At 43.4% G+C, this 27,779-nt stretch overlaps 3 protein-coding genes and 1 non-coding gene across 5 annotated transcripts; 2 read left to right on the plus strand and 2 right to left on the minus strand.

Moving 5' to 3' along the window:
* The first annotated feature begins 5,306 nt into the window (after nucleotides 1–5,306).
* LOC100844908 (uncharacterized protein At2g24330) lies at nucleotides 5,307–9,597 on the plus strand. The gene is made up of 5 exons (XM_003575366.4): nucleotides 5,307–5,735; nucleotides 6,753–6,897; nucleotides 8,137–8,246; nucleotides 8,350–8,770; nucleotides 8,849–9,597. The coding sequence occupies exons 1-5, from the start codon at nucleotides 5,487–5,489 to the stop codon at nucleotides 9,094–9,096; spliced, it is 1,173 nt and encodes a 390-aa protein (XP_003575414.1). The 5' UTR covers nucleotides 5,307–5,486; the 3' UTR covers nucleotides 9,097–9,597.
* Nucleotides 9,598–10,564: 967 nt separating this feature from the next.
* On the plus strand, nucleotides 10,565–14,321 carry LOC100845214. Its single transcript, XM_010237435.3, has 3 exons — nucleotides 10,565–10,837; nucleotides 12,841–13,118; nucleotides 13,887–14,321. The coding sequence occupies exons 2-3, from the start codon at nucleotides 12,867–12,869 to the stop codon at nucleotides 13,992–13,994; spliced, it is 360 nt and encodes a 119-aa protein (XP_010235737.1). The 5' UTR covers nucleotides 10,565–10,837; nucleotides 12,841–12,866; the 3' UTR covers nucleotides 13,995–14,321.
* A 474-nt stretch (nucleotides 14,322–14,795) lies between these two features.
* On the minus strand, nucleotides 14,796–22,259 carry LOC100845515. Of its 2 annotated transcripts, none has more exons than XM_010237436.3 (9): nucleotides 21,586–22,259; nucleotides 19,330–19,934; nucleotides 18,814–18,913; nucleotides 17,753–17,821; nucleotides 17,231–17,309; nucleotides 16,606–16,694; nucleotides 16,423–16,484; nucleotides 16,242–16,338; nucleotides 14,796–15,626 (listed from the first exon to the last, which is right to left on the minus strand). In XM_010237436.3, the coding sequence occupies exons 2-9, from the start codon at nucleotides 19,809–19,811 to the stop codon at nucleotides 15,576–15,578; spliced, it is 1,029 nt and encodes a 342-aa protein (XP_010235738.1). In that variant the 5' UTR covers nucleotides 19,812–19,934; nucleotides 21,586–22,259; the 3' UTR covers nucleotides 14,796–15,575. The 2 variants fall into 2 exon arrangements, with proteins under 2 accessions (XP_010235738.1, XP_003575416.1); XM_003575368.4 differs by having other exon boundaries at nucleotides 17,231–17,321.
* On the minus strand, nucleotides 17,512–17,609 carry MIR5174B (microRNA MIR5174b). Its single transcript, NR_126972.1, has one exon. It is a non-coding gene; the product is annotated as a microRNA MIR5174b (primary transcript).
* Nucleotides 22,260–27,779: the final 5,520 nt, after the last annotated feature.

A 27,779-nucleotide genomic window follows, 5' to 3' on the forward strand; every position in this document is an offset into this window, starting at 1 on the left:
AGCGGGCTGGCCGGCAAACGCTTCTTTTCGCTCCCCTTTCGCGATCCAACGTAATAGTGTACGTGTACCCTAAGCTGTGTTTTGTGGTTGGCGGCAAACGGAGCGCGGCCTGCGAAACCCCCTTTCCTTTTCTGTCTGTGTGCGGCTCGATCTGGATTCTGAAGGAAAAAAGGACCTACGTGCTGTGTTTGGTCCCGTCCCGCCGCTTGCGCAATGCAAAGCGCTGGCGCACCCCCCACGGCCGGCCCTTTCCCAAACGCCGGTGTCTATTTTCTAGCGTGTCCGAACGACTTGTCACTGGTAACGTCAACAACGACTCGCTTCCTTTTAGTGAGTGAGATCGATGTTCCAAATTGAGGTATGCTAGACACTTACATTGGTTAATTTTATATACTCCCTCTGTCTCAAAATAAGTGACGTGGATTTGTATAGATTTTTATACAAATCCACATAACTTATTTTGGGGCGGAGGGAGTATATCGTTTGTCAAGCCAGCATTATGTGGCTCACTGCACCGCTAGAAATAGAGTGCAAGGTTGTATTGACATTCCAGTGTACGCATGAGATGAGTCATAGCCGTCGGAAACAGAAATTCACCGGAGTTACACTTTTAGTCGATTTCTCTACTTCTCATACTTCAATTCGGCATCGGGAGGTGGATGAACCACGGATCATAATTAGAAAATACCTCTTTGTGAGGACCGTCAACAAGTCCAGGAGAAGACTGCAACAGAGCAAATTAAGATGGCAACCACAACTTCAACCGGGAGGGACAGGGAAGGGGGGGGGGGTTTGACGTCAATGAATTTTACATTTTATAGAATGTGGTGTTTATTCCCTACAGTCGGGGGAATATGAAAGAGAATATCGGTGATCCCCTGGAAAGTTTAGGAGTGAGAAATGGATAGGAGAACGGTTGAAAAGAATTTTAGGACTTTTTTTAGAAAATGGTAACAATTGTTAGGGATTGAAAATTATGGGTATTGAGACGTTGTTAAAGATGCTATATGAAGACCATCTGCTCTAGACTGCTCGCTTATACATAAACCGTACATTTGTCTTCAATGGATAGACATCACTCTTGACTCTTTTTTTCACAAAATAGTTGATCTAGCTAGTGCGAGTGATTGTTATGATATTGACATATATTCGATCAATCCTTATCGAAAACAAGCCCATTTGTTATGCAGTTATGGATCTACAATGTCTACCTCTTATAATTTGGCCCACAATTTTTTACTAACTATTCATGTTTTTTTAGAGGATTTCTACGGGTTGATCGATGTTGGAAGACCCGTACGTCCTACCATAAGTTGTTCATGACATGTACAGTGATTTGAAGTCCCAAGCTAGATCTTACGTGTGGGCCAGCATTAGGTCGTCTTTGTACTGTCGGCATGACTGATATTCCTGTTTCCGTAAAACTCATAGCAACAGCGTCCACTGTCACTAGCAAAGCAGCCACAAGAAGAAACTCTGATGGCAATCACACGCTGCTCTGATTGTCTTCTTGCACAATCTCCTTTCACGCATCCAGTACACTGTGGGCTAGTTAATTTGACTATAGCGGGATCTTGACATCTTTTTGTCAGCTTCAACCCTAGAGCTTTTTTTTTGAGCGAATTCAACCCTAGAGCTTGGCTAGCTATCTTGACATCTTGCACATACTGGATTCGGGCCGTAATAAATATTTTTTCCGTTTCTAAATTTTTATCGTGGTTTTAGTATAAATTTGAAATAAAGCGACGATAAGAATTTAGAACGGAGGAAATAATTATTATAAGCAATCGTGGCAATAGTTCTAACTATGACCACATACGCATATACAGTTCTAGTGCCAAGCATTATCTAAAATTAATACTACAGTAAAAACGGTGCTTCTATGTCCACTGTTTTTTGCACGAATCCCAAAACACTAGTGCTTGGTTATAGCTTAGTCCAAGTTTTTCAGTTAGAGCCTGCATCCAAGCGCACTTTATCTGACGGACCGGCAGCAGCGGTGGCGTCCATGGCCGCCGGCGCTGCGGCATCACAAATGCACATTTGCGGCTGCGCTTGGTACTGCCGATCGATCTGCTATCAACAGTGGAATAATACACGAGATGGACCTAGACAACGCGAACATGACCGGCCGGGCCAAGACTCGGTCGTACAAGCCGAAGCAGTTGATCTGGCTCAAGTCGTCGTCGGCAATACAAACCTTAGTAGGCTAAATCAAAATTATGTTGTCTCCTTTCGAGCTATGCCTAACTGTGAATGATTTCCTCTGTGCGGCATGTTAACCAAGTTTGGACGATATTCACATTTGCGTCGACGCATGTACATGATTGCAGACTCATCCTACTAATAACCAGTTGTTTGGAAAATAATACTCCCTCCGATTCATAAAAAATGTCATCCACTTAGTACAAAATTTGTACTCCCTCCGTCCCATATTAGGTGACTCAAATTTGTCCAAATATGAATGTATCTATACTCAAAAAACGTCTAAATACATGTAATATTTTGTCACTTTGACGGAAAAACAATACTAGTTTGTACAAAATGGGCAACATTTTTTTTATGGATCGGAAAGAAAGGAGGAGTAATAATCAGTTACTCTACTTATCTGGAAGCGCAAAAAGATCAAACATACAACCGCGATCCCCTGCCGCTGCGGCACAACTGTTCTCCAATTAAAAGTTGTCAGCTCGCAGGAGAATAGCGATCTCTGACGCTGAGAAGCTGAGGTTGCGGTGGAAGCCTGGGGGCGGTGGAAGCTTGGGAATGCTCTGGAATACCGATCTCCAGAGATCCAGCCCAGTAGCCCAGCCAGCTAGAATTAAAGAGCCGTCGTTTGGGAGTAGTACGATTTTGCGACGGTACACTATGCGATTCGATACTCTCTCCCTATCCAAGAAAAAAGATGTTTCAAATTTATCAAAATTTAGATGTATTTAGACATAACTTAGTGTATAGATGCATTCAAATTTAGTTAAAGTTGAGACATTTTTTGTTGGACGGAAGGAATATATGATTTTTGTTCGTTCAAAAAATGCCATGTGATTTGTTTGCTCAAAAGTATTTGCACGATTCGATACGTATCTATAGCTAGATTCAGCTTTGCACAACTTTGTGAAGAGTATCAACCGCTGCTAGCCAGTGGCTGCCAGTAGAAGACCGGAACTTTGCACCCATCTTCATTCCATCCAACGCTTCCGATTAAATTTCCGTGAGTAGATTGAAACTCAGGGGGCCAAGCCCCAGGCGTGTTTCGTCGTACGTGGAACCGGTCAATTTCGAAATCATCAGCTGTTCCCAAGTGCAGTGGAGCCTTTCACTACTTTGCACCAAGAGTAAAAAAACTCGCGCGTGGGCCTTGGTTCTACCACTTCTGGACATTTCCGGATTCCCCAATCCCCAACAACAAAAGCATACTCTTTTTATGGAGACTTTTCAACAACAAAAATGCTTCTTCCAAAAAACAAAAATGCTAGTACTAGCTTCTACTAAAACGATTCTTTAGAACCAAACCAAGCCATGACTACCATGTGTACAAAGTACAAACGCACAGGGCGGCACCATCTCCTCCATGTGTCCATCGACAGCGATGAACTGCCGATGCTAACCCCAGGGCATGGCGTTGTTCCCTCATGGGTTGCACCCGTCCATTCGGAGCTAGTAATACTACAATTTACATCACATCCGTTGCCTAGGATAACGCATCTTAACGTGTGGGGTCATGCGAGTCCCGGTTCCAACTCGTATCGATCTCTACTGTCCCTCGGAAAGGCGAATCCTTTCTCCGAATTGAACCAAGGCATATATCTCCCACATGCGATACATCGACAGCTCGTGACACAGCTACTGGTTTCCGACCTCGTTACGTCCTCCGTATATATGTTGTGGCCCTGCGGCTGCTTGGCACGATCAGCAGTCAACTTTGTACGGAATGGCGCTTGAGTCGCGACTAAAAGCAATTCTTGCTTCGGAAACGGACAAGAACCCTCGTGGAATGGAATTCGGAGAGCTTTTCTTTGTAGGGAATGGAATTCGGAGAGCTTTGCTGATTGCGATTTTGCTTGGGAGATGTCGCGACGTGGGCTGGCTTTGTGCAGCTGTTCGGCTGCTGAGATTTTTTTTAGGATTTGGACAGGTCGCGCAATGGACGGGCGCAGCATGTTACCTTTTTGGGCTTGTGCCCTCGTCACTCGTGTGTTGTTGGAGCGCAAAGCCCATTAGTTAGAATTCTTGTTTTAGGCCCATTAGTTAGAATTGTTAAGACAAGGATTCAGTGTTGGGCTCGATGGTTACTCCCATTTTTTTTGCGAGATAACTCCCTCTTGTCTGCTAGTAATTTGAACATGGGCCGCGTATGGCCTCCCCATGCTGCCCAACAGCCCAACGCATCTGCTGGACTGGACAAAGACCGCTAAAGTTTCGGGGTCAAAACAGAATGAAAGGTTACACTTTTCTTTGATTTTTCTTTTGAAAGTGAAAGAACCTAACTTTCGCTGGCACTTGCTATGGTCACATTCTTTTCTCCGTATCTTGCCATGGTTACTGGGCTGCTACCCAGATTACAGAGCAAGACCTGGCTACCTGTAAAGAATGGACTACACATGGTCAAGTACGCGCCCATCCGCAAGCTGCCACATAGTACATCCAAATGAAAAATACCACCAAGATCAACATCACCATGAATACTAACTTGTACTTTTTCTTGCGGGAAATGAATAACTCTTTTCTCAGTACGACTGAATAAGATGTTCAACAACTCAACATGTGTAGTGCCCCTGCTGCACACCCGAGTCATGAGTTGGATTTCCGAGCAGTCCACGGCTTGGTTTTTTTAATGCGCCGGCAACATCAACGGAGAAACATGGAGGCATGACGGATGACGCGTCGGGTGAGCTTGTTAGATCGGAGCAGGTGACTTCGGGTGATGATATTACTCTGGCTCACCCTTGTTTATGCCCTGCGTGTTGACTTGCTGGTGCGTGCCCCCGAGCCGAAGGCAGACTAGGCGTGCACATGCTACGCAGCTCGTATTCCCCCGCTTTGCCAGCCTCCCGACGCCACGCCACCGAAAGTTCGCTTTCTGATTATGCGCAAAAAAAGAGTAACATTCACCCAGAAAAGCAATGGAATTCGGTGCTTTTCGTGATCCCGCGATCCGCCGAGTCGGTCACGATCCATACTGTTTGCTGATTTCCGAAAGAAATACGTAACGGGCATACGGGAAACGGTACGCGTTGGTTCCAGTGGTTGGACCTTGGACGCGTGCGTGCCCTGCTTCGTTTACCCCATTTCTCTTTCTTTCCCTCTAGCCCCACTTGGACGCCGAGTCACCCCAAAAGGTAACAGAGCGCTGGGAGGGAGTTCTCTCGAGACTCGAGAGCCAGCAAGGAGGCAGCGCGGAGGCCAGGCCACCGTCGCGTGGCGTCCCACCACCCTCCCTCCCTCCTATCGGATCCCGCGACGAGCAGATCGGGCCGTCCCAGGCAATGGCTTCCCCGGCGGCGGAAGTAGCAGGCGAGCCAGCGGAGGGGAAAGGGAAGGAGGAGGAGACGAAGAAGGGGGGCGGGGTGCTGGGGAGGATTTGGCGCGGGCTCTTCGGCGGCCGCGAGGACTACGAGAAGCGGCTGCAGTACCTGTCCAAGGAGGAGGCCGCGGTGCACGCGCGGATGCGCCGCCGGACCCAGTTCTCCCGACGCACCGTCCGCAACATCATCGTCCTCTCCGTCCTCGCCGAGGTTTTCAAATCCCCCCACCTCTCTCTCTCTCTCTCTCTCCCTCCTCCCTTGACGAGATTACTGCGCATAAGGCCATGTGAGATGATCTGGTGTAGCGGCTGTTGATGTTCTGCCTATGTTTGGATTCGTGCTGATTCGATTCGTTGACGCTCGGAGATTTGGCTGTCTCTGCATTTCTCCGATCAAACCCTGGAGTTTTAATTCTCGTGCGACTGTCCTTTCGTGCGTGTGAACATGCCATAATAGTGTTATACGGAGTATTTTCTATTGAGGGTAAAAGGGAAACAACTTTATCAGAACAAAGTAAACACTGTGTTTTCAGAATTTTCACAAGTAATAACAGAGCTATGCATTCAATGTTAGCTATCTTTGTTGTCGATGGATCATCCGTGGTGATGAGACATGGACGGTTACACTGCATTTCTAGTACTTAGACTCTAGAGCAAATCTTCTTACTGAAAATAGATGCACAAAGGTTGGCCATGATTGATCCATCCATGTCCATAAGCCAATGCTATTCATGAATTCCTCTCATAGTTACTCATTAGTAGCATCAAAATGTCACCTGCGCTGAATTTGTGAAACTGTAGGTGTTGTTTTGTACACTTGTGCAAAATGTTCAGTCATGTGCTATTGATTCAAAGTGGAAATTAATGCATGCTTTGCTTAGATTATTACCGCATAAGTAGCAGGTATTTGGATGAAGCAGTTGATATGTTTACATGAATATTATACTAGTATCTAGTTGCACCTTTGTGTATCTGGGGTTTTGATCAAGTATGTCGGCTGAAGAGGTTTATTATTGGGTATCAGCTGAAAAGGAAAGATTTGGTTTCTCTCAAGCTGTGTGTGACTGTGTGAGGGTCTCCTTTGGGGCTCTGCAAGTCTGCAGGGGATCTTGCAATTTTACAGGTTACAGTTATCTTAGAACAGTAATGGACTAATGGCTATGTTTGCACTGCATATACCCAGCAAGCAATCTGTACATGTCAATTTATAGTTTGGTGCTGTTCTCAGGTTGTGGCTGTTGCTTATGCTATCATGATGACAAGAAATGAGGATCTAACTTGGCAAATGAGGGCAATTCGTGTGCTGCCTATGTTTGCTTTGCCTGCCATATCCTCTGTGCTATATTCAGCGGTTGTAAATTTTACAAGGATGCGTAAGTATCCTGAAACCCCTTTCAGAACACTTAAATATTTAGTGATCCACAATTCCACACATTCGAGCTATTGCTTTTATGGTTTGTAATAAGTCCTGCATTTCTGCTGCTGATGCTTATATATATGTTCAGTTTCACTTCTGTAAACCATATATGTGCTTGTATTTTTGTTGTGCATGAAGGTCTGTGTTGGTTTCTTTCTGACAGTCAATACTTCAACAGCATACTCTTATCTGGCAGAGTATCATATTAGTCCCTGGATACTGGGGTAATTTTATTGCTACATTTCTGTTTTGAGTTTTGAAGAAGTTAAACTAATCTCCATTCTTTCCATTTCTGATAAGTACGCAACACAAATCAATTCACAATATATGTATGCACTTGTGTGCATAATTTTCTGCACATTTTCTATGTATGTGATGCTTCTAGTTGGCTGCTTGAGTACCATCCTCACACTCTTGCTTGTGTGCAGTCTTATCAGAGGTGTTAGGTTTCCTTTTGTTTTATTTTACTTTCTTAAAAGGTGTCTTCAGTAAAATTGTGGTGTCTAACTTCAGAGGTTGCAACATATAGCTGATTTTTCCAGGATTGATGGTTTATAATTTATAGTATGAATTGATCATATTGATCATGTTGTGATGTCGACATTCTGAAAAATTTGATGCTAGTGAAAGTTTGTCTTGAATTGTTTGAGACTTCACTTAAGGGGAAAAGTTCTCCACAAAGGAGGTTGTTTTCCTCCTGTTCCTACCTGTCCAAAACGGAAACATGAGTTTGTGTTATAACCAACTTCTTGATCATTTTATCCAAAACCAATCTTTAGAATAGAAAATGGAAGGAAGAATTATTCCTTTGCTTTGCTGCTGGTGCTATGTGTATTGAACTCTTTTTTGGCATGTTAATCATCTTTTATTTTGTTGTAAATAAAATGACAAGATATATTTGGCAAGTTCTGTCTGCTGTATTTGGCATATTGTTGTATTTAATTATTTATCAACAAAGTGATAAATTTTTTGGCAATTGAACAGTTTCGTGACACATTAGTGTCAGAGATCTGCATTATTCTTGTAGAATTTCGCATACTTACTATAAGCATATGCAAATGACAAATGGGTAACATCGTTTTGCCAGGAAGGATTTCGGCACTAAAATTGTATTGTGATCTTATCCAGGACTATGATTTAGCATGTTACCAGTACACTCTGTTAGTAATACTTGAATTACTTCCTATGTTCACAGGTGAGCGGAAAGATGAGAAAACACTTGAAAAGTTGAGGGCTGAGAGGAAAGCCAAGATTGATGAACTGAAAGAACGGACGAACTATTATCTTACCCAACAGCTTATTCAGGTAAGTGGCCAACTGGCCATTACTCAAGATATTGAATCCAGCACTTGGGATATAATTTTATCATGGCATTGTCACACCAATACTAAATGATGAACATGTCCAGAAATATGATCTCGATCCAGCTGCAAAAGCTGCTGCTGCTTCAGCTTTGGCATCTAAGCTGGGCGCGGAGTCTGGCTTAAAGATACATCTCGGGGAGGAACCAAATTTGGATGCAGCAGTGGCTAGGAGCAACGAAGTTGACATATTGGCAACAGATGGGCTGAGAAATAGGAAGCAACCGAATGTAAGAGGTGGCAGGACTGGAAGTACGACAGCTGCTCATACTTCCGCACAGGGGGCTGAATCCAGTTCAACTCTTAGTGCTGGCCTGGAAAATGTACAGCCTCAAAGGGTTGTCGAACATTATCAAGGTTCAGGGGCAAGTGATGGTGGTTGGGTTGCAAAAATCGCTGCCTTACTTGTGGGGGAGGACCCATCACAGTCGTATGCCTTGATCTGTGGCAATTGCCATATGCATAATGGTGTGTATAATAAACAAAACTCTTGAGCTATCACATTACAAAGAATGGATGCTTACCTACTAATATATCAATGTGCAGGCTTGGCCCGGAAGGAAGATTACCCACACATCACATACTATTGCCCACACTGTCATGCACTAAACACATCAAAGCAGTCCACGGTGCACTACTCAGGCTCCAGCTCAGGCCCGTCGACCCCCATTGCTCCTGCTGATGGACTATCTACTACAAGCTCAGTAGTAGAGAGTGAATTGATTAACATGGCTACAGTGCAGGAGCTGCCAAAGGAAGAACATGAAGAGAAGCAAGAAGTGGAGGCAAGTTGATGGCTTATACTATTACTGTTGGTCTTTGTGAAATTAGTTCAGCTTTGCGGCATATATCGTGGTGTTTCAACTTTCAACTGGTTTGAGCCGCAGATGTAGCACTGTTGTAAAATTGGTAATAGTGACCGATATGATCCACAGCAACCCAGTACAATAATATCTTTAGCCACCTTACGTGTGACCATCCTTAAGTGGATGAATTTTGTTGCCAATGGAGATTGCCGGACTGGAGAGTGAAGGCTGCCTGCTGCCTGTAAAGATGAGGTTGGGAAGTTATGAGATGGAGGCGAACAGGTCAGTTGGTAATGTTGAAACTGGGTGGTGTATAACATACTACGTGATTGGTGTAGTACATGCCTCCAATGCTCCAATTCTATTTTAGGCACATTTGTTTGCAGTTTATTCCGTTGGAGACGAGGAAGATGGAATTTTTATGACAGTGTTTTGACCTCCACCTTTATAGATGTATACTCAAGTTTGTAACGTTTTTAGCATTTCATCCGTCCCAGAGTCCCACTGATACTGCGACTAATGTCTCGTCATATCCCTTTTAACTTCATCCTCTTGTTTTGCCTGGCCTGGCTGGATTAGTGGCACTGCGGCTCTGACAATGGGTTGTATCACTGTATGCTGTTGCTGCCTAGCTGGATATGTGGAGTTTTGATCGACTGCTCCAATTGAGCAACCTGTTTACGCGTGGCAGTTTGCTGGAACTTCCTGGCCATCGAATCAGCATGGACCCGCGTGTTTGCGTGGGCACGCTGCCTCGATCCTCGATGATTCTTTGTTCTTGCTGGTACGGGTGCCCGCGCAGCGGCCCAGGCCAGGACCGATGTGGCGACGGGTTACTGCACAGCGATGGCTGAGTCCAGGTAGGGAAGTGGATATGACTTTGAGTGATCCTCCAAGCAGGGCTGCATGACGGGGACAGAGGGCGCAACAAGGAGATGGGGTCATGGGGGTGTTGGAATTGTCGAGCAAACTGACAGATTTCCTACGGCGAGAGCAACACGTCGCAACGCAAGCAAGAGCGCTGAATCTGATGAACCACTCAAAGCCACGTACGTAAACAAGCGTAAAGATGTCCAGAGCCGATTCTGACGACTCTGGCTTTAGCTAGGTGCCCAGTGCCCAGGACCAGGAGGCACAGTTGACGCAGCTGGTCAAGGGTCGGTCCAGGACTCGTTGCGCTTGAGCCAGGCTTCTCCGGCGACTATTCTCCCGGGTGTTATTTGGGGTTTCGCCTTCGTCGGGCTTGAACGGAACCAGTCCACCTACTCTACTTACAAACTCGAATGCTCCCTTTTGTGTGTTGCGCCGCGTGGGTTTCTTTCCCGATCTGCCAATGTTGGGTACCATGTGGATCCTGGTCCTACCTCTTTCCCTTCTGGAGCTTAACCATTGATTCTTAACTCGCCTTGAAGGAAGACTTGAATTGACTGGGCCGAACAGGAAAACGAATACTATCTGAAACCAACAACACAAATGGATTCCAATCTGCTATCCCCATCGATACGGAAACCATGGGGAACCTGGGAAGGCTTCAGATAATAATTGACCGTGTTCACATATAGAGATACCGCAAGGACTAGCAGGAGTATAAAACCGCACGCCCAACATCAGGCTCGGCCGGGGGTACCCGGGTAGATCGTGGTCGTCTTCTCACAGTATTTCGTGTCTCGTAGACCGCGCAGGAATCCTCCCCTCCTCGCTCTGTCCTCTCTTTACCGACGCCGTCGAGGTACGCTACACACAGTCTCCATGCTTCTCTGCCGCTTATTACTACTAGCAATATTCTCTGTAGTCTGTACCTAATTCTTTCTGATTAAACATTAACTGTGATTATCTTAATCGATTCTCGATGGAGGAGGGAAAATGGGGCAATTTTTGAAAAAAAAAAACCTTTTTTAGGCGTCTCTCGGCAAGAACTGCGGGCTTCCTCACCTGGTAGCCCGTTCATTGATGAAATCCCCCCTTTTTGCCCCCTCTTTCAAAGATTTCTGTCTTCCTGTGGGGTCGTGACTCAGGGCTATGTAGGGTTTTAAACTCTTTTTCTTGCCTTTCTTTTGGGGAGGAAGAGGGGGATTGTCGAGAAAAAGAATCTGATTTATGTTCGTGGTAGAAAGTTAGAGTGGAATGGCCAATGCTGGGAGGGGAATCTATGGTTGATTTGGTCCTAATGTTGCTGATTTTCTATCTCGATTTGATCTGGAAGAAGCTGGCTCCGATCGGGCGATCCTGTCTGGTCAGAGACTCGGTTGGGTCCAAGGGAAATGCTTGTCCATTCTCCGCTCCTGCTCTTAGTTTTTTGTTCTGTTGCTGTTCTTCCATATTGCTCAACAAATTTTGTCTGCCAGAAAGGTCCGCGATTTCAGGCTGTCACTAGTCAGGTTTTCTATGAGATGGGATTCAGTTGGATCGACATGTTTTGATGGGGGCATTTGGAAGTCGTGCGACGTTTAAAATGAATGACAGATAGAGTTAGTAGATGCAGTTAGTCTGATCATCCTAATGCTCTTTAGTTACATCAGTCATTCACCTTAATTCTTCTGTTCCTCTGTCACGGCAAGCTGAGTTAAGGAATCTGTACTGTGTTTCGTTACTGCGCCATTCCTGTTTATATGCTCCATTCCCTGTTTCTATTAGCTAAATTAATTTTATCTTTCTGTGGCCCCATCATTTTCATTGACATTATTGAACTCCTCCTCCTTTTGACTACTTAACTATCAACTCGTTTTGGGAATTATGTATGATGACCTGATAAACCCATTCTGAAGCATATTACTCTGTACCTCTTTCCAGTGAAATGTTGCCAAAGATTCATGGATCTACTACTTTACTTGAGTGTTAAAATGATTTGTGCTCTCCACTCTTGTTCTGTTATTTGATAAATAGGTGAGGGACTCTCACTCTTATAGGTCAGGCTACAACCAAAACCCTGTGGGGTCGACTCATCAAAAGATATTTTTATGTAGAATTTCCATGTATTTTTTATATAGACAATTATAGTATTGAATTTCAACCATGTCCTAAGCTGCTGGGCATTTAATTATTGGTAAAAAAAATCGAGGAATGGTGACATGTACCTCCATACAAGCATGTCATTGGATGAATAAAGACGAAAGATTATAAATATGAAATATTTTCAGTTTCTAAAGTAACTTCAGAGTCATCTTAGAGTTTTAAATGGAAAAGCCTGGGTATCACCAATGCATCCTTGACCAAATTATATTTGCATATTATAGTTCATCCTTATAATTTGACATTTCTCAGATAAATAATAGAAGCATTTTTGTTTTCATAATCGATTTTGGCACACCATAATGTTCCCCTTCCTCAGTTCCTAAGTTTCGGACCTTTTCCGTGCCCTCTGAATTCCTATGGCTGCAAATGGAAATGGCTGTGACTATCTCATAGATTGTCATGTTTTCCTTGGGGGCAATTCCTGGTAGCTTCTTCTGCTGCACCTTCCTTCATATCTGAACAAAGGCAAGGTAGCCAAACTTGGCTTCCTTTTTCTTTGTCTTTTTTAATATGCCCAGCAACATTCAGAAAGGTCTCATCCTTAACCAACCTTGTAATGTTCACTGACCACTTTGCCCCTTGCTGCATTACACGGCCCCTTTCCTTGGATGTACATGCTGACATCAGTTGCTTCTAGATATGCTCCAGGAATCAGTTTCTTTTTGCCTTCCATAAATACATCCACATCCTTGGCTCTGATCTTTTGTCTTATGCAAGTAGGGGTAAGGAACTGCACAGAAAGCAGCATGGATCAAGGGATAGAGATGAAGGGGTGCGTTTGCCGGATCAAGAACTGCGCCGGCCAGCTTCTGTCGATGGAGGAGGATCTGGTGACAGATCTGGATGATGACTCGTGGGATTTGGTCTGGAGGGACCTCCGGCTCAAGGCGACCTTCTTGTACATCGATCTGAGCCGTGTAATCTCCCGGAGCGAGAACGACGAGCGCAGGAAAGCGCTAACCCTTCTCGCCAACAAGTTCTTCTACTCCACGGATGAGGTGATCGATCTTTTCTTCTCCCCAAATCAGAGCTTGATTTTCTTGCAGGCATGTCTTTCTTCATTGGTATCCTAAATGATAAATGTACCTGTAACGGAAAGACGTCACGTGGCAGTTATTTCACAAATTCTTTTTTGTAGGGGAATTATTTTAGATTTTTTTTATCAAGGCACCTTACAAGGTGTGAGCTTAAAATTTATTTGGGCCCACCTATGAGCCAAACTTAGAAGGAAATACTACATGTATTTTTCACAACATACATGATAGTGCTCAATTAACAATGTTCATTTTTTTAGAGTTATCTTCATATCATGTAATAGCAAATTCTGTGATCTCTAATGTCTACTTCAATCTTCCCTTGTTTTGGCACGTTTTTATGCCATGGTTATGGGCCACTACTTCCACTCTTAGTAAGTTCAACTATTCAAGTAACACTACATGAGAATAATGCTATTGAGAGTTGAGAACCATCTCAGCCTCAGCTCCCCACATCATCAGGTAAACAAAGACCAGTTAAATCTTCGAGATGTCTCATTGCAGATCAATGCTTCTGCCCCTGTAGCAAGCTCCTATGGTTCTTGACTTGGATCACACAATAGTTAGACGCCAGTTGCATTTTACTATTCATGTTACTTCGTTAGCAATGTATGCAGCCAACTATTGATGGTCAAATATTGAAAGTCTCAAACTTTTGTGGTCAGCTCATGTTGTTTGTTTTGTGGATCTGTTTGATGCTTTGATTTAAACCTGATTTTGGACAAATGGCAGCTCGGTGATGCGGTGACGAGCCGAAGCGTCCCCCTCGTGAGGATGTGCTTTAACGACACTGCTCAGGCTCTCCGTGAGGTGGTCGCAGCGCTTACACCGCCACAGTAGCATGTTGAGCTCATGCCATGTGCCCCCGCCCACAGCATCACGCTGCAATGCGTTGTTGGAAAGCATGATGAGACAGAGATAGCATTGTGGTGCATCTTATATGAAGCAAGGAAAGGGGCACGTGTGAAACTCTTGGAAATGGATGAGTCTATTATGACTCTTATGTAAGGAACATATGTGCCCTAAACTCACATGGGTATCTTCCAAATGAGCAGTAGCTGGAGCACATGTGTATATACATGATGAGATTGTCTTTGCAGTTGAAGCAAGGCAAGAAAGATATCTCCAGCAATAGATAAATAAATCATGTTTTCTTCTTTTGATTTATATCTGTGTTTGCTTTACGGTAAATATTGCATAAATTTCGGCAATTTATGCAGTAGTAGCCATAATTATTTGATCAGACGACAAGGAGTGGCAAGTTGCTGCAGTTCGTGCTGCAGTGCTATATCAGCCGACAGAAATCGATGGGCTCCAAGGACCTTTGAAAGGCCAATATAACAAAGGTTCTACTGAATCAGGGAACGGGGTTCTACATTTTTTATTTTGGTAACGGTTTTGATATATTCAATAGAACCTGTACGATCGATCGATCAATCAAAAATACCCCCAAAACTTCATCTTTGTCATATATATTCATAAACCAAAGCTACTACTCGTTCCGGCCGGAATTACTTTTCGAAATATTACATGTATCTAGACGCTTTTAAAATATAAATATATTCATATTTGGGGGAAATTGAAACAAATAATATGGGTCGGAGGGAGTAGATTCTGACTCAGACCTGTACGATCGATCAATCAATCAAAAATACCTTTGTCATATATTCATATGTTACACTAGATTCATATTCATGGCATGTGATTCGCTCTCAAGATGGCCAAGTGGTAGACATGCCGAACTCTATCCCATCAAAAAGCGAAGGGGTTTCGAGTCCTCATAATGTGTAGAATGGGCATCCAATGAGAGGATCCCGTATAAGCATGATAGAAATATCAAATCTGGGTTGACGGCGACGGTCTCCTTTTTCTTCTGCGGTTCTTGAGCATCTATCTGATGATACTTCTGCTGCAATCTTGCTGTTTTGATCGACGATGCTCAGCACATCAAGCTGGGAGAGAATGCATTGAAGCGGGAACTTGCATTGCACACATAAGGTTATCTTGCAAATGACAAAAAAAAGGCCTTTTCCTGCTAATTATTCATATCAAGTTTCTATGCTACACCTCTGTTAAGACCACCACTTGGTCTGCAGCTGAAGACACCAGGGGACAAAACCAAAAAGAATCAATATGTGCAACAAGATAGAGGAAATCTGCAATTGCGAAAACCCTCCCTATTTTCAGTCACTAACATATTTATATATAGATTTTCAGAGATAGCACGCTTGAATGCTCAATTTGAATGCATGCGGTGCGGTGCGGCTCGCATTACTTCCTCCAGATTTCAGGTAGAGAACGAATGATGCTTCTTTCACCTCTGCTTCTCCATGCAGACACTGAGGCAAGCGTCTCTCCAAATATTTCATCAAACTACTGCTGAAAATTGAGCGGCCACCTTGTTTGGCAGTGGCCTTCCAATTACCATCCTCTGGGCTCTTGTTTCAGATGGCTGCTGCCAAGAACTTGGCCCTTCAAATGAAAATAATAAAGACATCAAGGCATGGCATTTCAGTATACAGTCTGCTAGGTAAGAGAGCAAAACAATATTGAAGAAGGTTATTCTTTTACTATACATGTTTCTCACTGATAAACATTCAGCACTTGCATGAAGAACCAGTCATTTTACCTAACTGATCATTTTAATTTTGTACCCGGCGTAAATTATTTTGAGTAAAGGATGGGAACATATCAGGTGAAAACCTTTATTCAGTGAAAACGTGGGAACTTTTGATCCTAGCCATTAAATCTCAGATAAACGGATCGGATGACAGGTGGAAGCGTGAAACCTCTAATCACTAACATATTTTATGAAAAAAAAGAGATTGGACTCGTGATTAGAGGTCTGCGGGGTTTTTCATAAAAGATCAGTGATTAGAGGTTCCACCTTTCATCTGATCTGTTTATCTGAAACTTAATGACTAGGATTGAAAGTTTTCAAGTTTTCACTAAATAGAGGTTTTTACCTGATACGTCGCCGTAAATGATTGGTCACAATCATACTATCACAAGCCATATATTATTCTCATTACTGAGTACTTGGATTTATTTTAGTGTTGCCACAGGCAAAAGCAGAAGAAAATTTACCAAATTGACACCAGGGAGCAGGTAACTAGCAAGCTTTTCATCCACCGAGACAGGCAACTGAGGCATCTTGCTCATTATTCCTGGTATTTGGCTCATGCTGTTCATTGAGGAAAGAGCCACATCAGAAATGGCATGGGTACTAATGGCATAGCTATAGATTTTCTTTTCTAGCGACTTGTACCTTTGTAGAAGATCATTGATGTTCCTTCTTGTGCGATGGAAAAGGTCAATGTTGTTCTGAGCCTGTAAGGGGTCATGAATTTGCAATGAATTTCCCTTTGCACAACCAATGCCCTCGTGCATGAGAACTTAAGGGGGAATAAAAAGATTATTACTCCAACCATAAAATAAACAGAATACCAACCTGTGATGTCAAAATATTTGCTTCTATCTGATTGAGAAGTTGAGCATTTTCTTCCAATATATTTAGCATTGCACGATCGATATCAGAGGCTGCAGAGTGAAATGTACACATGTGGTCATATGATGTAATAAATTCGATGAACTAAAAAGCAGTACACAGTCTATCATCAGATCTTATTGGCAAATAGAGTTTGCGCGTGTACTTGAAATGAAACCTAGAAAGGCTCTAGAAATCAAGGAGTACTCGCGTCTGTGAGTTAATGGTATTAAGTAGTTCCAGCAAAAAATTAGCAACAGAGTAATCAACAAAGAAGTACAGGCAAGGCATTGCATCAGAGCTTTGGTCATCACTATTTGTTTTATAATCTAGGAAACATCCTTAGCTCGCAAAGCATAGGAATACAAAACCCATCCAGAATGTCTTGATTGATTCATACACCAAAAACGGGCATGAATTTTCTTTTTCCAAGGGGAGTAAGTTACTTTAAGTATTTCAGACTGTTCACCGCATGGATAATTTAACATGATGATTGCAAGAAAAAAATACTTAATATAATTTGTTACACAGTACATCCATAATTGATCTACCAACCTCCAGATAGAAATCAGTTATCATGACTGGTTACCTGACGGAATGGAAGAACCTCTGATGTCTGTCTGAACAGGATGATTGGTAGTCCACAATGAGGACTCCGCCATTTTCTCCTGAGATAGAGCCTTCATGAGCACCAGGCAAAAATATGCGCAAAGATTATTTCTTATCAATTTCATTTTGAACTAAAATCACATTTTTCCCGTTTGGGGGCTAATCTAATTCAAAGACCATTAACAGAGAAAAGTGCTTAATATGTCATCTTTGCAACATCAGTTTCACAATCGACACATCATTAGTGTACAACATGAGCAATATATATACTCCCTCCGTTCCATAAAGGTTGGCACAAATTTGAACTAGGGCTAGTTCAAAACCGCGCCAATCTTTATGGAACAGAGGGAGTAGTGGATTTGAAATATATTTGTCACTAAAACAACAATTCCAAATGTAGGGTATGCTTTTCAGGAATCAGAACAGAAATTGCTTTATAAGATAGTATTCTTTAGCTGGCGAGACAGCACACATTTCATTAAAAGAAGCAAAGGACTAATACCTTTCTGTCTTTAATCCTTTTTCCATGATAATGTTCTTCAGTCTTCCTCCGTCTTGTATTTTCCTTTTTCTGTAAGCATATCCAGTTATTGGTATTATAAATAATGAAAAAGGTTAACATCATTTGCATACATGCTTACATGTCATCAGAATAAAACACACTTGTTTTTATAGGTACATAATTACTGAAGAAAAGCTCAACCCCAATGTTCAGCTATCCCTTTTCAACACAATTTGGAATATTTCTTGAACGCTCCACAATTTATTTCTTTCTTTATTTATAGAAAATACATGACATCAATCTATTTACTGTACAAAATAATGTCAGTTTGGCAGTGATACCAGATTAGGTATTTTTTGACAGTAAAATAATGTCAACCCTGATGTAAAATTTATATAACATAACACATGTTTTATTGGATTAATTGTTGGTCCAAAGCATGGATTTGGACAGTCAAAATACGCCTTACATTTTGCAACAGAGGGGGTACTTCCAATAGATATGCATGCTTTTGTCGTGAAACACAAGAAGGCCAACTTTTGATTGGATAGCCTTTTGCCAACATTAGTAGATAAACAAGTGTTGCTACCTATATGTCAGAAACAGAACCTTTGCAGCCCTATTAATATTATTCTAGTACACACTAGACAAATACAAAGGCAAATCTGTGGGACAACAGCACAAAATGATATATAGAATAGAAGCACCAGTTCAGAACACACTACCTTTATAGACCATAATAGACCACCATAGTATTTATATCGAAGTGTATCTATGCATGATCTACTTTCATATATGCAGCACTGGTTTAGTGGAATTACAGTGATAAGCATCCTACCAGCCATAGAGTATAAACTACTGTTAGTCCCTTCCACAAGCTGTTACGGGACCACATATTCCTTTACGTTGAAAACATTATTTAGAGAATGGATAAACACGTTGCATATTTTTTTAAATTTCAGAGTTCAGATTTAAATAAGGATCTGCAGACAATTTGCGAATATAAGGGGAAAATATCAGTTAAATCCTTTAAGAGTAGATAAGATGAACAGGGTACTAACTGCTATCCACTGGCATCTCATGGCAACATCTCTTACTGTCTTCTCTGGTAACATAGCTGCTATCTTGATATATTTCATGATTCCCGGTTCATTTGCATACCTGGCAATTTCATCCACAGTTCACATACGATACAATGATTAGGCTTGGACCGACATGCATAGAATTTAAAACTAAGTTCGTAAAAAGGAAAGTGAACTCCTCTGTTTCAAAAATAAAAGATAGTACTTTCCAACTAATGAACTCATGTAATAATTCCTCAGCTTAACTTGAAGTGTCCATCTTAGTAATAACAACAAGACAAACTTATATCTCAACGCACTATCATAAACACTCATTATTATTCTGAAACAATATAGGAAGCATAAGTATCTTATACTTCCGTGTGTTGCCAAGTATAATATATATCAATAATGTTAAACTATATGAATTCAGTTTGAATTGTATAAATGTAATAAAATGCTCTCTTTTTTATAGATGGAATTCAGTGAGTTATGTAAAGTAGCAGAAAAACATACTTGTGGAGGCCATCGTTCAGCATCTGTAGCTCAGGGTATGACCACTCCACAGCCATCGGTCCTCCATACTTAAGGGTCTGACTAGAATCAGCAATCATGTTGGGTGAACCAGTGGATACAATTGTCGAAGGTGTAGTGTTCAACATCGCCAGATTACCATTCATCCCATTGGAAGTGTCCAGGCAGACCGGCATGGCTCCTGATCCATTGCTAATTGCGCTCGTCTGAAATGAAACCACATGTTGGCTGTAGAATGACTGCGGAAATACACCATAGTGGTTAGGATCTGTTGACATCTGCATGCCAGGTGAAATTGGGTGCTCCTGCTTCAGCGTCACAAACACATCATCAAGTTTTGGAAGAACACTTGATTTTGTTAACCCCTTCAAAACTTTCTTCTTCAATGAGGGAACAACTGGTGTAGCAGAATTTAAACTTCCACTTTGGCGCAACCTAGGTGAGTTCGGCATCCAGGGCTCCATAAACTCATCAAAGTAACCATGGATGCCATCCAAACTATGAAGATGATGTCCAAAGTTTCAGTGAAACAAGATCACTCCTCCACAAGCAGTACCCAGATTTGAGAAGCTTGCAGACTACACTTTCTGCAGAAAACATGGAAGGGGCAATCTCATCATCCTTGCTTCAGACAACACAAAAGTAATACATATGTGATTTTTTTTGTGTGTGTGACAATACATATGTGATATAAGGTCTATCTCCAAAATCACTGTAACCAAGGAGGGCTAATAAAGTGCTGGAAACTAATCTGGTCGCATAAACGGCAGAATGCAGTAATGTAATCAGTTAAACTAATCTGATATAAAATAAACTTTGCAAAATCATCGAGAACGAAGTATTAGAGGAGATCACACAACAACTGTAGACTGCAGTAATGTAATCAGTTAAAATTAATCTGATAAAAAAAACTTTGCGGCTTAGTTGTTAGTATAACAAAAACAATCTTTCAGCTACTAACTGAACATAAGGTCTTCTTTTTTTCAAACTGTACCGCTATTGTTCACAAACCCAAAAAAAAGTCCTAGCTAAGAAGTTTGGACAAAGGAAAACTGACAGCCTCAAGAGTACCATCGATGATCAATCATTTGTTTTGAATTAAAATCCAATCAGTATTTTCTTATATTTAAGCAGCATGTGGAAAACTTTGATAAGGAATGCCTAACCAAACCATTGCTTTAGGGAAAATAAGTACGTGGCACTGTGGCAGCATAGTTGATGGGAACTATGCAGTTACATGATTTCACATGGAGACTCACTGCTAGATACACTAAAAACTTATCATAAAGGGCTAAACGTGGTTTGTTGATATAACCCATTTAAATACATAGCAAGATTGACCCGAAGAACAAAAGATTGGGCACATATTTAATTCCACAACTAGATGTCTGTCTATAGCACTATGAAAAGCAATATTGGGTATGCAGAGCAAGAGTACAATACATGTACCACAGTGAAGTACATCAATCATTCGGATATTTGTCTTGTGGGTTGTGATGGACTTCACTCAAAAAAAGAGCAATAAAAGACTGGATATGACAAAAAAAAAGAGAGCACCAGAAGTCTAGAGTATGCAGAGCAACAGAAGATGCATGTGTTCATCTTGTGATAACTATCAGCCATATAAATCAGAATAAAATCATCCATGATGACCAAATCATTTGCTGAACTGACAAACGGAAATAGGATAGGAGGCTTCGGAGCAAAAGAATGCATAAAAGATTCCACATTCACAATCAAACCAACCACCCTAATCATGCTTAGAACCTAATCAACGAGTAATTAATTAGGTTTCTCCCAGAGAGCAGTTCCGAGGCAGACATACCAATCAATCCGTACAGCGAGAACAGAGTCCAAGAAAAAATAAGAGAAGCCGGACACCAGGTAGCACGATTGAAAGAAGGGTAGAATAAAACAGCCTAATATTTGGCACCCGCAAACGCTAATCTGCTGATGCAGACTTGAAGCGATAGGAAGAAACCAAATCAAGCAACGATGATTACACGGAAGACGGCGGCCCCAGGCGTGGCAAGCACCCACCGAAGGACCCGCTTTTCACATCGAAGTGCAGCGCACGCTCGACCCCCTGAGAATCCCTCCTCCCTGGTTTCCGCTAACGAGGCAGTAGTTGCCCAGATCAAGAAGAAACCACCCACGAGCACGAGCACGGGCCGATCCGATCCTACCGAATCAAGCACATAGCCAAGCGAGAAGAACCCCAAATCAAAAGAAACGCACCTCCGTCTTTCGGGCCGTCGGTCTCCGTTCCCGGGGTAGCTGCAGTGGGGGGAAGAAACCGCCAAGAGGCAGAGGCGGCGCAGAGAGGAGGCAGTCCCAACAACCAGAAGCCGGCGCGATTCTTGCGCCGCGAGTGCAGTGCAGCAGTAGTGATGGTTTGCGTGAGCCAGGTGGTGGGGGGTGGTGCGTTCGCTCCTTTGGGCTTTGGCTCGATCTCCTCCTCCCCCTCCTTTAAATGGTGCCGTCCAGCTTTGTGCGCTCCAATGGGACGGAAGGAGCCCAAAAAGCGGCGGCCCCGCAAAGGCGAGAGCAGAAGAAGGAGGAGGAGAAGAAGAAGAAGAAGAAACAGGGTGGCTGCTCTGTCTAGGTGCGCTCAAAAAGGCAAAGCAAAAATTCCACTGCAGCTTGCACCACCACCAAGGCCAGGACACCCAAACCGGGAGAAGAGCAACGCAAGGAAGAAGGAGAGAGAGGGACGAGATCTCGTGGAATTCAGCGCTAAGCTAGTAGTAGGAGACGGGAAAATGGCGTTGGGATTCCCGATGCCCAAAACAATTATTGCCGCTATTAACTACTCCAGCCCGGTTCTTCTGCTTTTCTGTTGTTTTTCTGGTGAGGAAAGAATCAAGCGCCCACTACTGCTAGTACTCCCTTTCCTGCGTTTTTCTTTTCTTTTGCCGGTCCGGTCAGTGGTCGCTGGGCTTACTTGTTCCAATTGTGCGCGTGCATTTCGTATAACTCTATCGTATTTGCCTTTTCAAGCCGTATTTCTTCTTGTCCTGGGTTACTAGCAGAGCAGGCGAGCAAGCAGTCAACTGGGGTTGGCAGTAAATAATTAAGAGGTCTCTAGCTACTCTCCTTCCCTTAATCCTTATCCTCATCGTGCATCCTTAAGGTGCGGGTGGTGGTTGCATCAGTCTCTAATCAGAATGCCAAAACTCATCGATCGATCGATCGGTCCTACCTGGAGACGTGGACGTGTAATTCCGTACGTGTCGAACGACGCCGCGAAGCGATATATACAACCACTCCACATAGCGTTCGTAAAAATGATTAATATAATTACGTACTAGTAGTAGTAGTACGATAAATATCTTGTGATATTTCGTGATTAGGACTGTTAGTTTTTAAGCTAGACGAATGTCTACTACTTCAAGACGACACATTCTTCTTCATCAATTAATTCGAATGAACAATGGTGCGCACCGAGCCTTTGCATGGATCGAAAGATATCTTAACACCTGCAAGTAAAACTTTAAAGGAAATATCTATTTCACGGTCGGTTTAGAAATAGTTATTTTCAGTCGACTTCCACGGAGATTTTTTTATCATTTATAATCACATCGATTTTGCACAGAAGTCAATGATTAGATTAGACGGTTGTTAGTATCGATTTATAAATAGTTACTATCTCTCAGTCGTTTTAGAAATAGCAAGACCGAAATATAAAACATTAAACCTAAACCGTCGTACAAATCAATTCCTGCCTGAGATATATGCGATGATTTCTCAAGCCCCGAAATTGCTGTGTAGGAGCACTTGCTGTTCTAAAGTCTGGAATTACTTTCCTCGAGAAAAAGAAAATAGACTAGAATTAATTAACAGGCATTGCCGCCATTGACAAAGATTATTGAGAAGCTACCTCCGTACTCCAGAATCCAGATCATTAGCTGGAAAAACCCTTCAGCATTCGGACACAAGATTTTCATGTAAACCTCTGAAAAAAATCCATGTAAACGGCAACGACGTTAGCTCTCTTGTCACACATTTACATTATTTATAATTCTAAATCGTGTTGACTATGCACCATACTGTATGCTTACCTACGTTCGCTTTGAATGCGGTATGTGTGCTCCTCTGACACCTGGAGTTGCTAAGCTATAAAATAGCAAGCGCATGAACCACAAGGCTTGATACTATAATTAAGGTAGAAACGTGCAAGTCCTTCCATTGGCTCCATCTCTTTCCGTTGTTAACTAATTTTCTTACTTCCTCTCTCTAACAATCCAACAATAGATGTTTTAAGTTTGTCAAAATTTAGATGAACCTAGACATGACTTAGTATATAGATGCATTCAAATTTGGTCAAAGTTAAGACATCCTTTGTTGGACGGAGGGCGTACTAGTAATTACGAACTATATATCTCGTTCGCAGTCTGTCATTTTCACCGCACGCAAGCAATGTTCTCATGTTGCCGCCATGACGTCCGCCTAAGTTAATTTTCAGTTAACTAGATGAGGTCGCAACAAATATTTTGCAACTTCTTAGAGTACATATCAACGTTTTCACTGTTTCTTACACAACCGAATAACTACTTTAGGTTGGCTAACAATCATACGATCTGATTACTCAATTTATGCAAATTTCGTCAGACAGCTAGCTTTGATTGTCATCGAGAAATAATTACTTCTAAATGAGTGTAGGAATAGTCAAAGTTTTACGTACCTTTGCAAGCCCAATTCGGTTTGGAGGAATCTTGTAGGATTTGTATAGGATTTTTTTTTCCCTATGTAGCATTCGTTTCATAAGAATGGAGATGCTAAAATCCCAAGGATTATGTCCAAATTAGCCTAATTCCTAATGATCCTAATAATTAGGTAAGAACTCATCGAAAAATCGTGACATTTCAATCCTCTACTTTTCCTATTCCTATGATTTCAAAATCCTACTAACTGAATGCCCTAAAAGGTGGAGTTTTGTTTGAACAAATACTTCCACAAGTGTGTTCATATTTTGAAGATATGCACATATGTTTAACAACTGAATTATCCAATTTAGTAACAAGTTTTTTTTTCTCATTGCCCCCTTTAAGAGTTACATGCACCAAGTCAAAACTGATGAAGAAAGATGGACAATTAACTTATACTTCAACACTCTCTCTCATGTTTGATCCCCTCAAGCCTAAACCTAAATCGAAAGTAGGCAACATTCTTTTTTGTTTAAATTGTACTACCTAAGGTCTTAAATTCAAGATCTCTTGGCACTAATACCATGTAGAAGACATAGTCAACCGGTTCACCCAAAAAATCGAAGTGATGAAGAAAGATGACCAATTAACTTATATTTCAATAATCCTCCACCAACATTATCTATCCAGAAATCGACTTTGACCTACCTCATGGTTCTCCTCCTAAAAAAGGGCATCCCTATAGACCCAGACCCTAACACGTACACCAAATGCGTCATCCAACCTAACTTTGTCGGCATCGCCATCAGTTTTTAGATCACATCATGCCTCAACTTTGTCGGCTTTGGTGTGTCATCCATTAGCTCTATTTTGCATCATCCGTCGCTTATGTTGGTGCTACCCTTGATCTGGCTGGCAGTGTGTTTCGCTTCCTATGGTAGACGTCATCTCTGGCTCCATCCATCATCGACTCTGCTTGTGTCACCATAGATGTACCAACGCTGAGTCTGACACAGTCTCCGTTTAATTTGCATGTTTTACACGAAGAAGAATTACGAAGCAATTATTGAAATAAAACTAGTGTGTTGGGTGATTTTCTTTTAACGATCATCTCTAAGGAAGCCAATTCCACGGTTCCATTTTTTTTAATGTCTGGTGTCATTTAGGAAAACCGCCCAAGCCATGTTTGGAGTGAAGAAATTCCGCGTGGTTCCCGTGAAATTTCTGCATACAAAAGGTTGTTTAGAATTTTTTGAAGGTTCTCTCCGTCCAACAAAAAATGTTTCAAGTTTGTCAAGAATTTAGATATATCTAAACATGACTTAGTGTATAGATGCATTCAAATTTAATCAAAATTGACACATCATTTGTTGGACGGAGGAGCAGCGGTATGCGGCCGAAGTTATAGCTGGCCGACGACAGCGAGTGCCAGCGAGAAATGGATCCACTGCGTTTTCATTTCCTGGGCTCGATGGCGGTCGTAGTCGTACGTGCTGAGGTGCCACAGGCCACGCGTCGTCCATGCAAGGTGTCAAGGCAGGCAGCCCGTTTACCAAGATTGCTCGTGCGAACGTACGGAGGAATTAATTGTTGTTTACCATCACAGAGAAGATGCTTGGGCGGTCAACCGAGCTGCTCCCAAGTTTTATTTATTTAACGAGTTTAACGAAAACGATAGGCCGAATTAAAGGAAGAACGAACCGATCGACTGGCAAATGTATAGTACATGTTTATCTTGTCCCGAAAGAACTTGCTGAGGTACGCGACTCCAACGCGAAATCTTTTGTCTCGTGGGAAAATAACATGGCATCCCCGGCGGATCGTTTTCGTTTGGACACGAATTTCGACCTGCCCCTCTCTCTGATGGCACCTTCCCTCTCTTCCGGTGCTTTGCTCCGCCTGGATGGTCGGCAAGGTGTGTCCCGGGCCAGCGTACGACGCTGACACGACCCTCGGGCAAAATCAGCAAATGATTGGCCCGCGCGCGGAGAGGCGGCGAAAGAGAGATGGGTGGATGGATTCGTGCGCGCGTCGGGGACACGTACAAGGCCTCTGCGGCTGCGTGCGGGGTCGGCGGTGCTACACTAGTAGACTGCTAGTGCACGGTCCAGGCGGCAAAGCACCGATCAACCAACCAAACCCACCGGCGGTCGCGCCACACCGCAAGGGGTCACCCGTCAGCCGTCGCGAGCCAATAGGAGACATGAGAATGGAACCACGTGGCGTGCGTGCGCTCCGGGCCCCGCCACGGCCGTACCGTTGCGTGGAAAGCCCGCACCGTGCTGGCAAAGGGACGGCGGCAAAGCCAAACCGGGACACGGGATTCTGCAGGCTGCTCTCGTCATCCCTGTGTATCTTTTGTCCGCGACACGACTTTTCTTCTTGGGGCGTTTCTTTCCTCTTTGGAGACGCGCGTTCTTCTCCGGCGTTGGAGCCAGCCACAAGAGCGAGCAGGCTTGATTCTTTTTCCTTCATTGCCACGCTGTTTAGTTGGGCTCGGTTGGGCCTCCGATCGAGATGGACGAGCTGCAAATTATTGGACACTTTTTTACTGTACGCTGGTACTCCAAAAGCACACATGGGAGTACCGAGCAGATCTAACCGCTTGTTTTTAAGGGTAACTTTGTCATTTTTCAAAAGGCAAGTTTTTCTTTTCCTCTATCAGCCCCCGAAAAAACTCCCCATGCTGTCAAAGAATCCCGATTGATTTGAACATCCAAATCGAACCGAGTGGCCGGCGGCACTGCACCATCTCTCGCCTGTCTGGCATCGTGCCGTCGCCGCCGACCAGGTCACCCCTCCGCCGAGCCATGCCCCGTTCTACGTTTCTCCGGTGACTGACGCACGTCCAATTCATTTAATTCTTCGCTGAACACGAACTCAGTAAATCAACAGCAACTACTCCATACGTACTAGGCCTAATCTATGTACTGGCCTACTGGGGATTATAAATCAACGGTAAATCCGCCGTCGCCACCAATGGCCGCCACGGACGCCGTAGAACGCCATGGACGATGCCGTAGAATCTCGCCACCACGCGATGGGGAATCCCGTCGCTCTTCTATCTCCTCCGCAACCCTAGGCGTGGCGGCCGTTGATGACCGCGGTGGACGAAGCGTAGAGTCGTGCCGACATGGGTTCGTTGCTCGCAGTCTCCTATGCAGCGGCCTTGTGCACCCTGGAGAATCTTGCCGGCCGCCATGAGCAGGAATAGAGTTAGGTCATGGATGAATTTTTCCTTCACCAGAAAAAATTACAATAATGTGTTAATTACACTTTTGCCCTTTAGACGAAGGTACTCCATGAGTTTCTGAGTGAGTACCCCCGGCCGCGGGGCCCCAAGCGTCGCCCCGCCCCTGCAGCTGGCCCGCGAGCCGCCGCCGCCGACCCCCAAGCTCCGCCCGCGCGCCGCGCCTCCGCCGCTTGCCCGCGTGCACCCCCGGCCGCTTGCTCGCGAACCGCCGCCGCTGGCCCCCAAGCGCCGCCCCGCCCCTGCAGCTGGCCCATGAGCCGCCGCCGACATGGCGCCCATGCCCTCGTTCCGGTGTGATGCAAAGGAGGACGGGGAACAGGAAGAAGGATTGTGGGTCCCAGTGCACAGTGAGAGAAAGTGAAAAAGGAATAATGAAAAGAAAAATGGTCGGGGCTTACCGGTCTATCTGGTCGGGTCGGGTTTGTCCGACGTGTCACCTGATAGGTGGGCCTGGCCTAATAAAGAATACTGTCAAATGCGCTAAACACGTCATTTCGGGCTTGTTGGTACATCGTGACTATAATGTGTGGTTT

The sequence above is a fragment of the Brachypodium distachyon genome, chromosome 3 (assembly GCF_000005505.3).
Source record: "Brachypodium distachyon strain Bd21 chromosome 3, Brachypodium_distachyon_v3.0, whole genome shotgun sequence".
Classification (NCBI taxonomy): Eukaryota; Viridiplantae; Streptophyta; class Magnoliopsida; order Poales; family Poaceae; genus Brachypodium; species Brachypodium distachyon.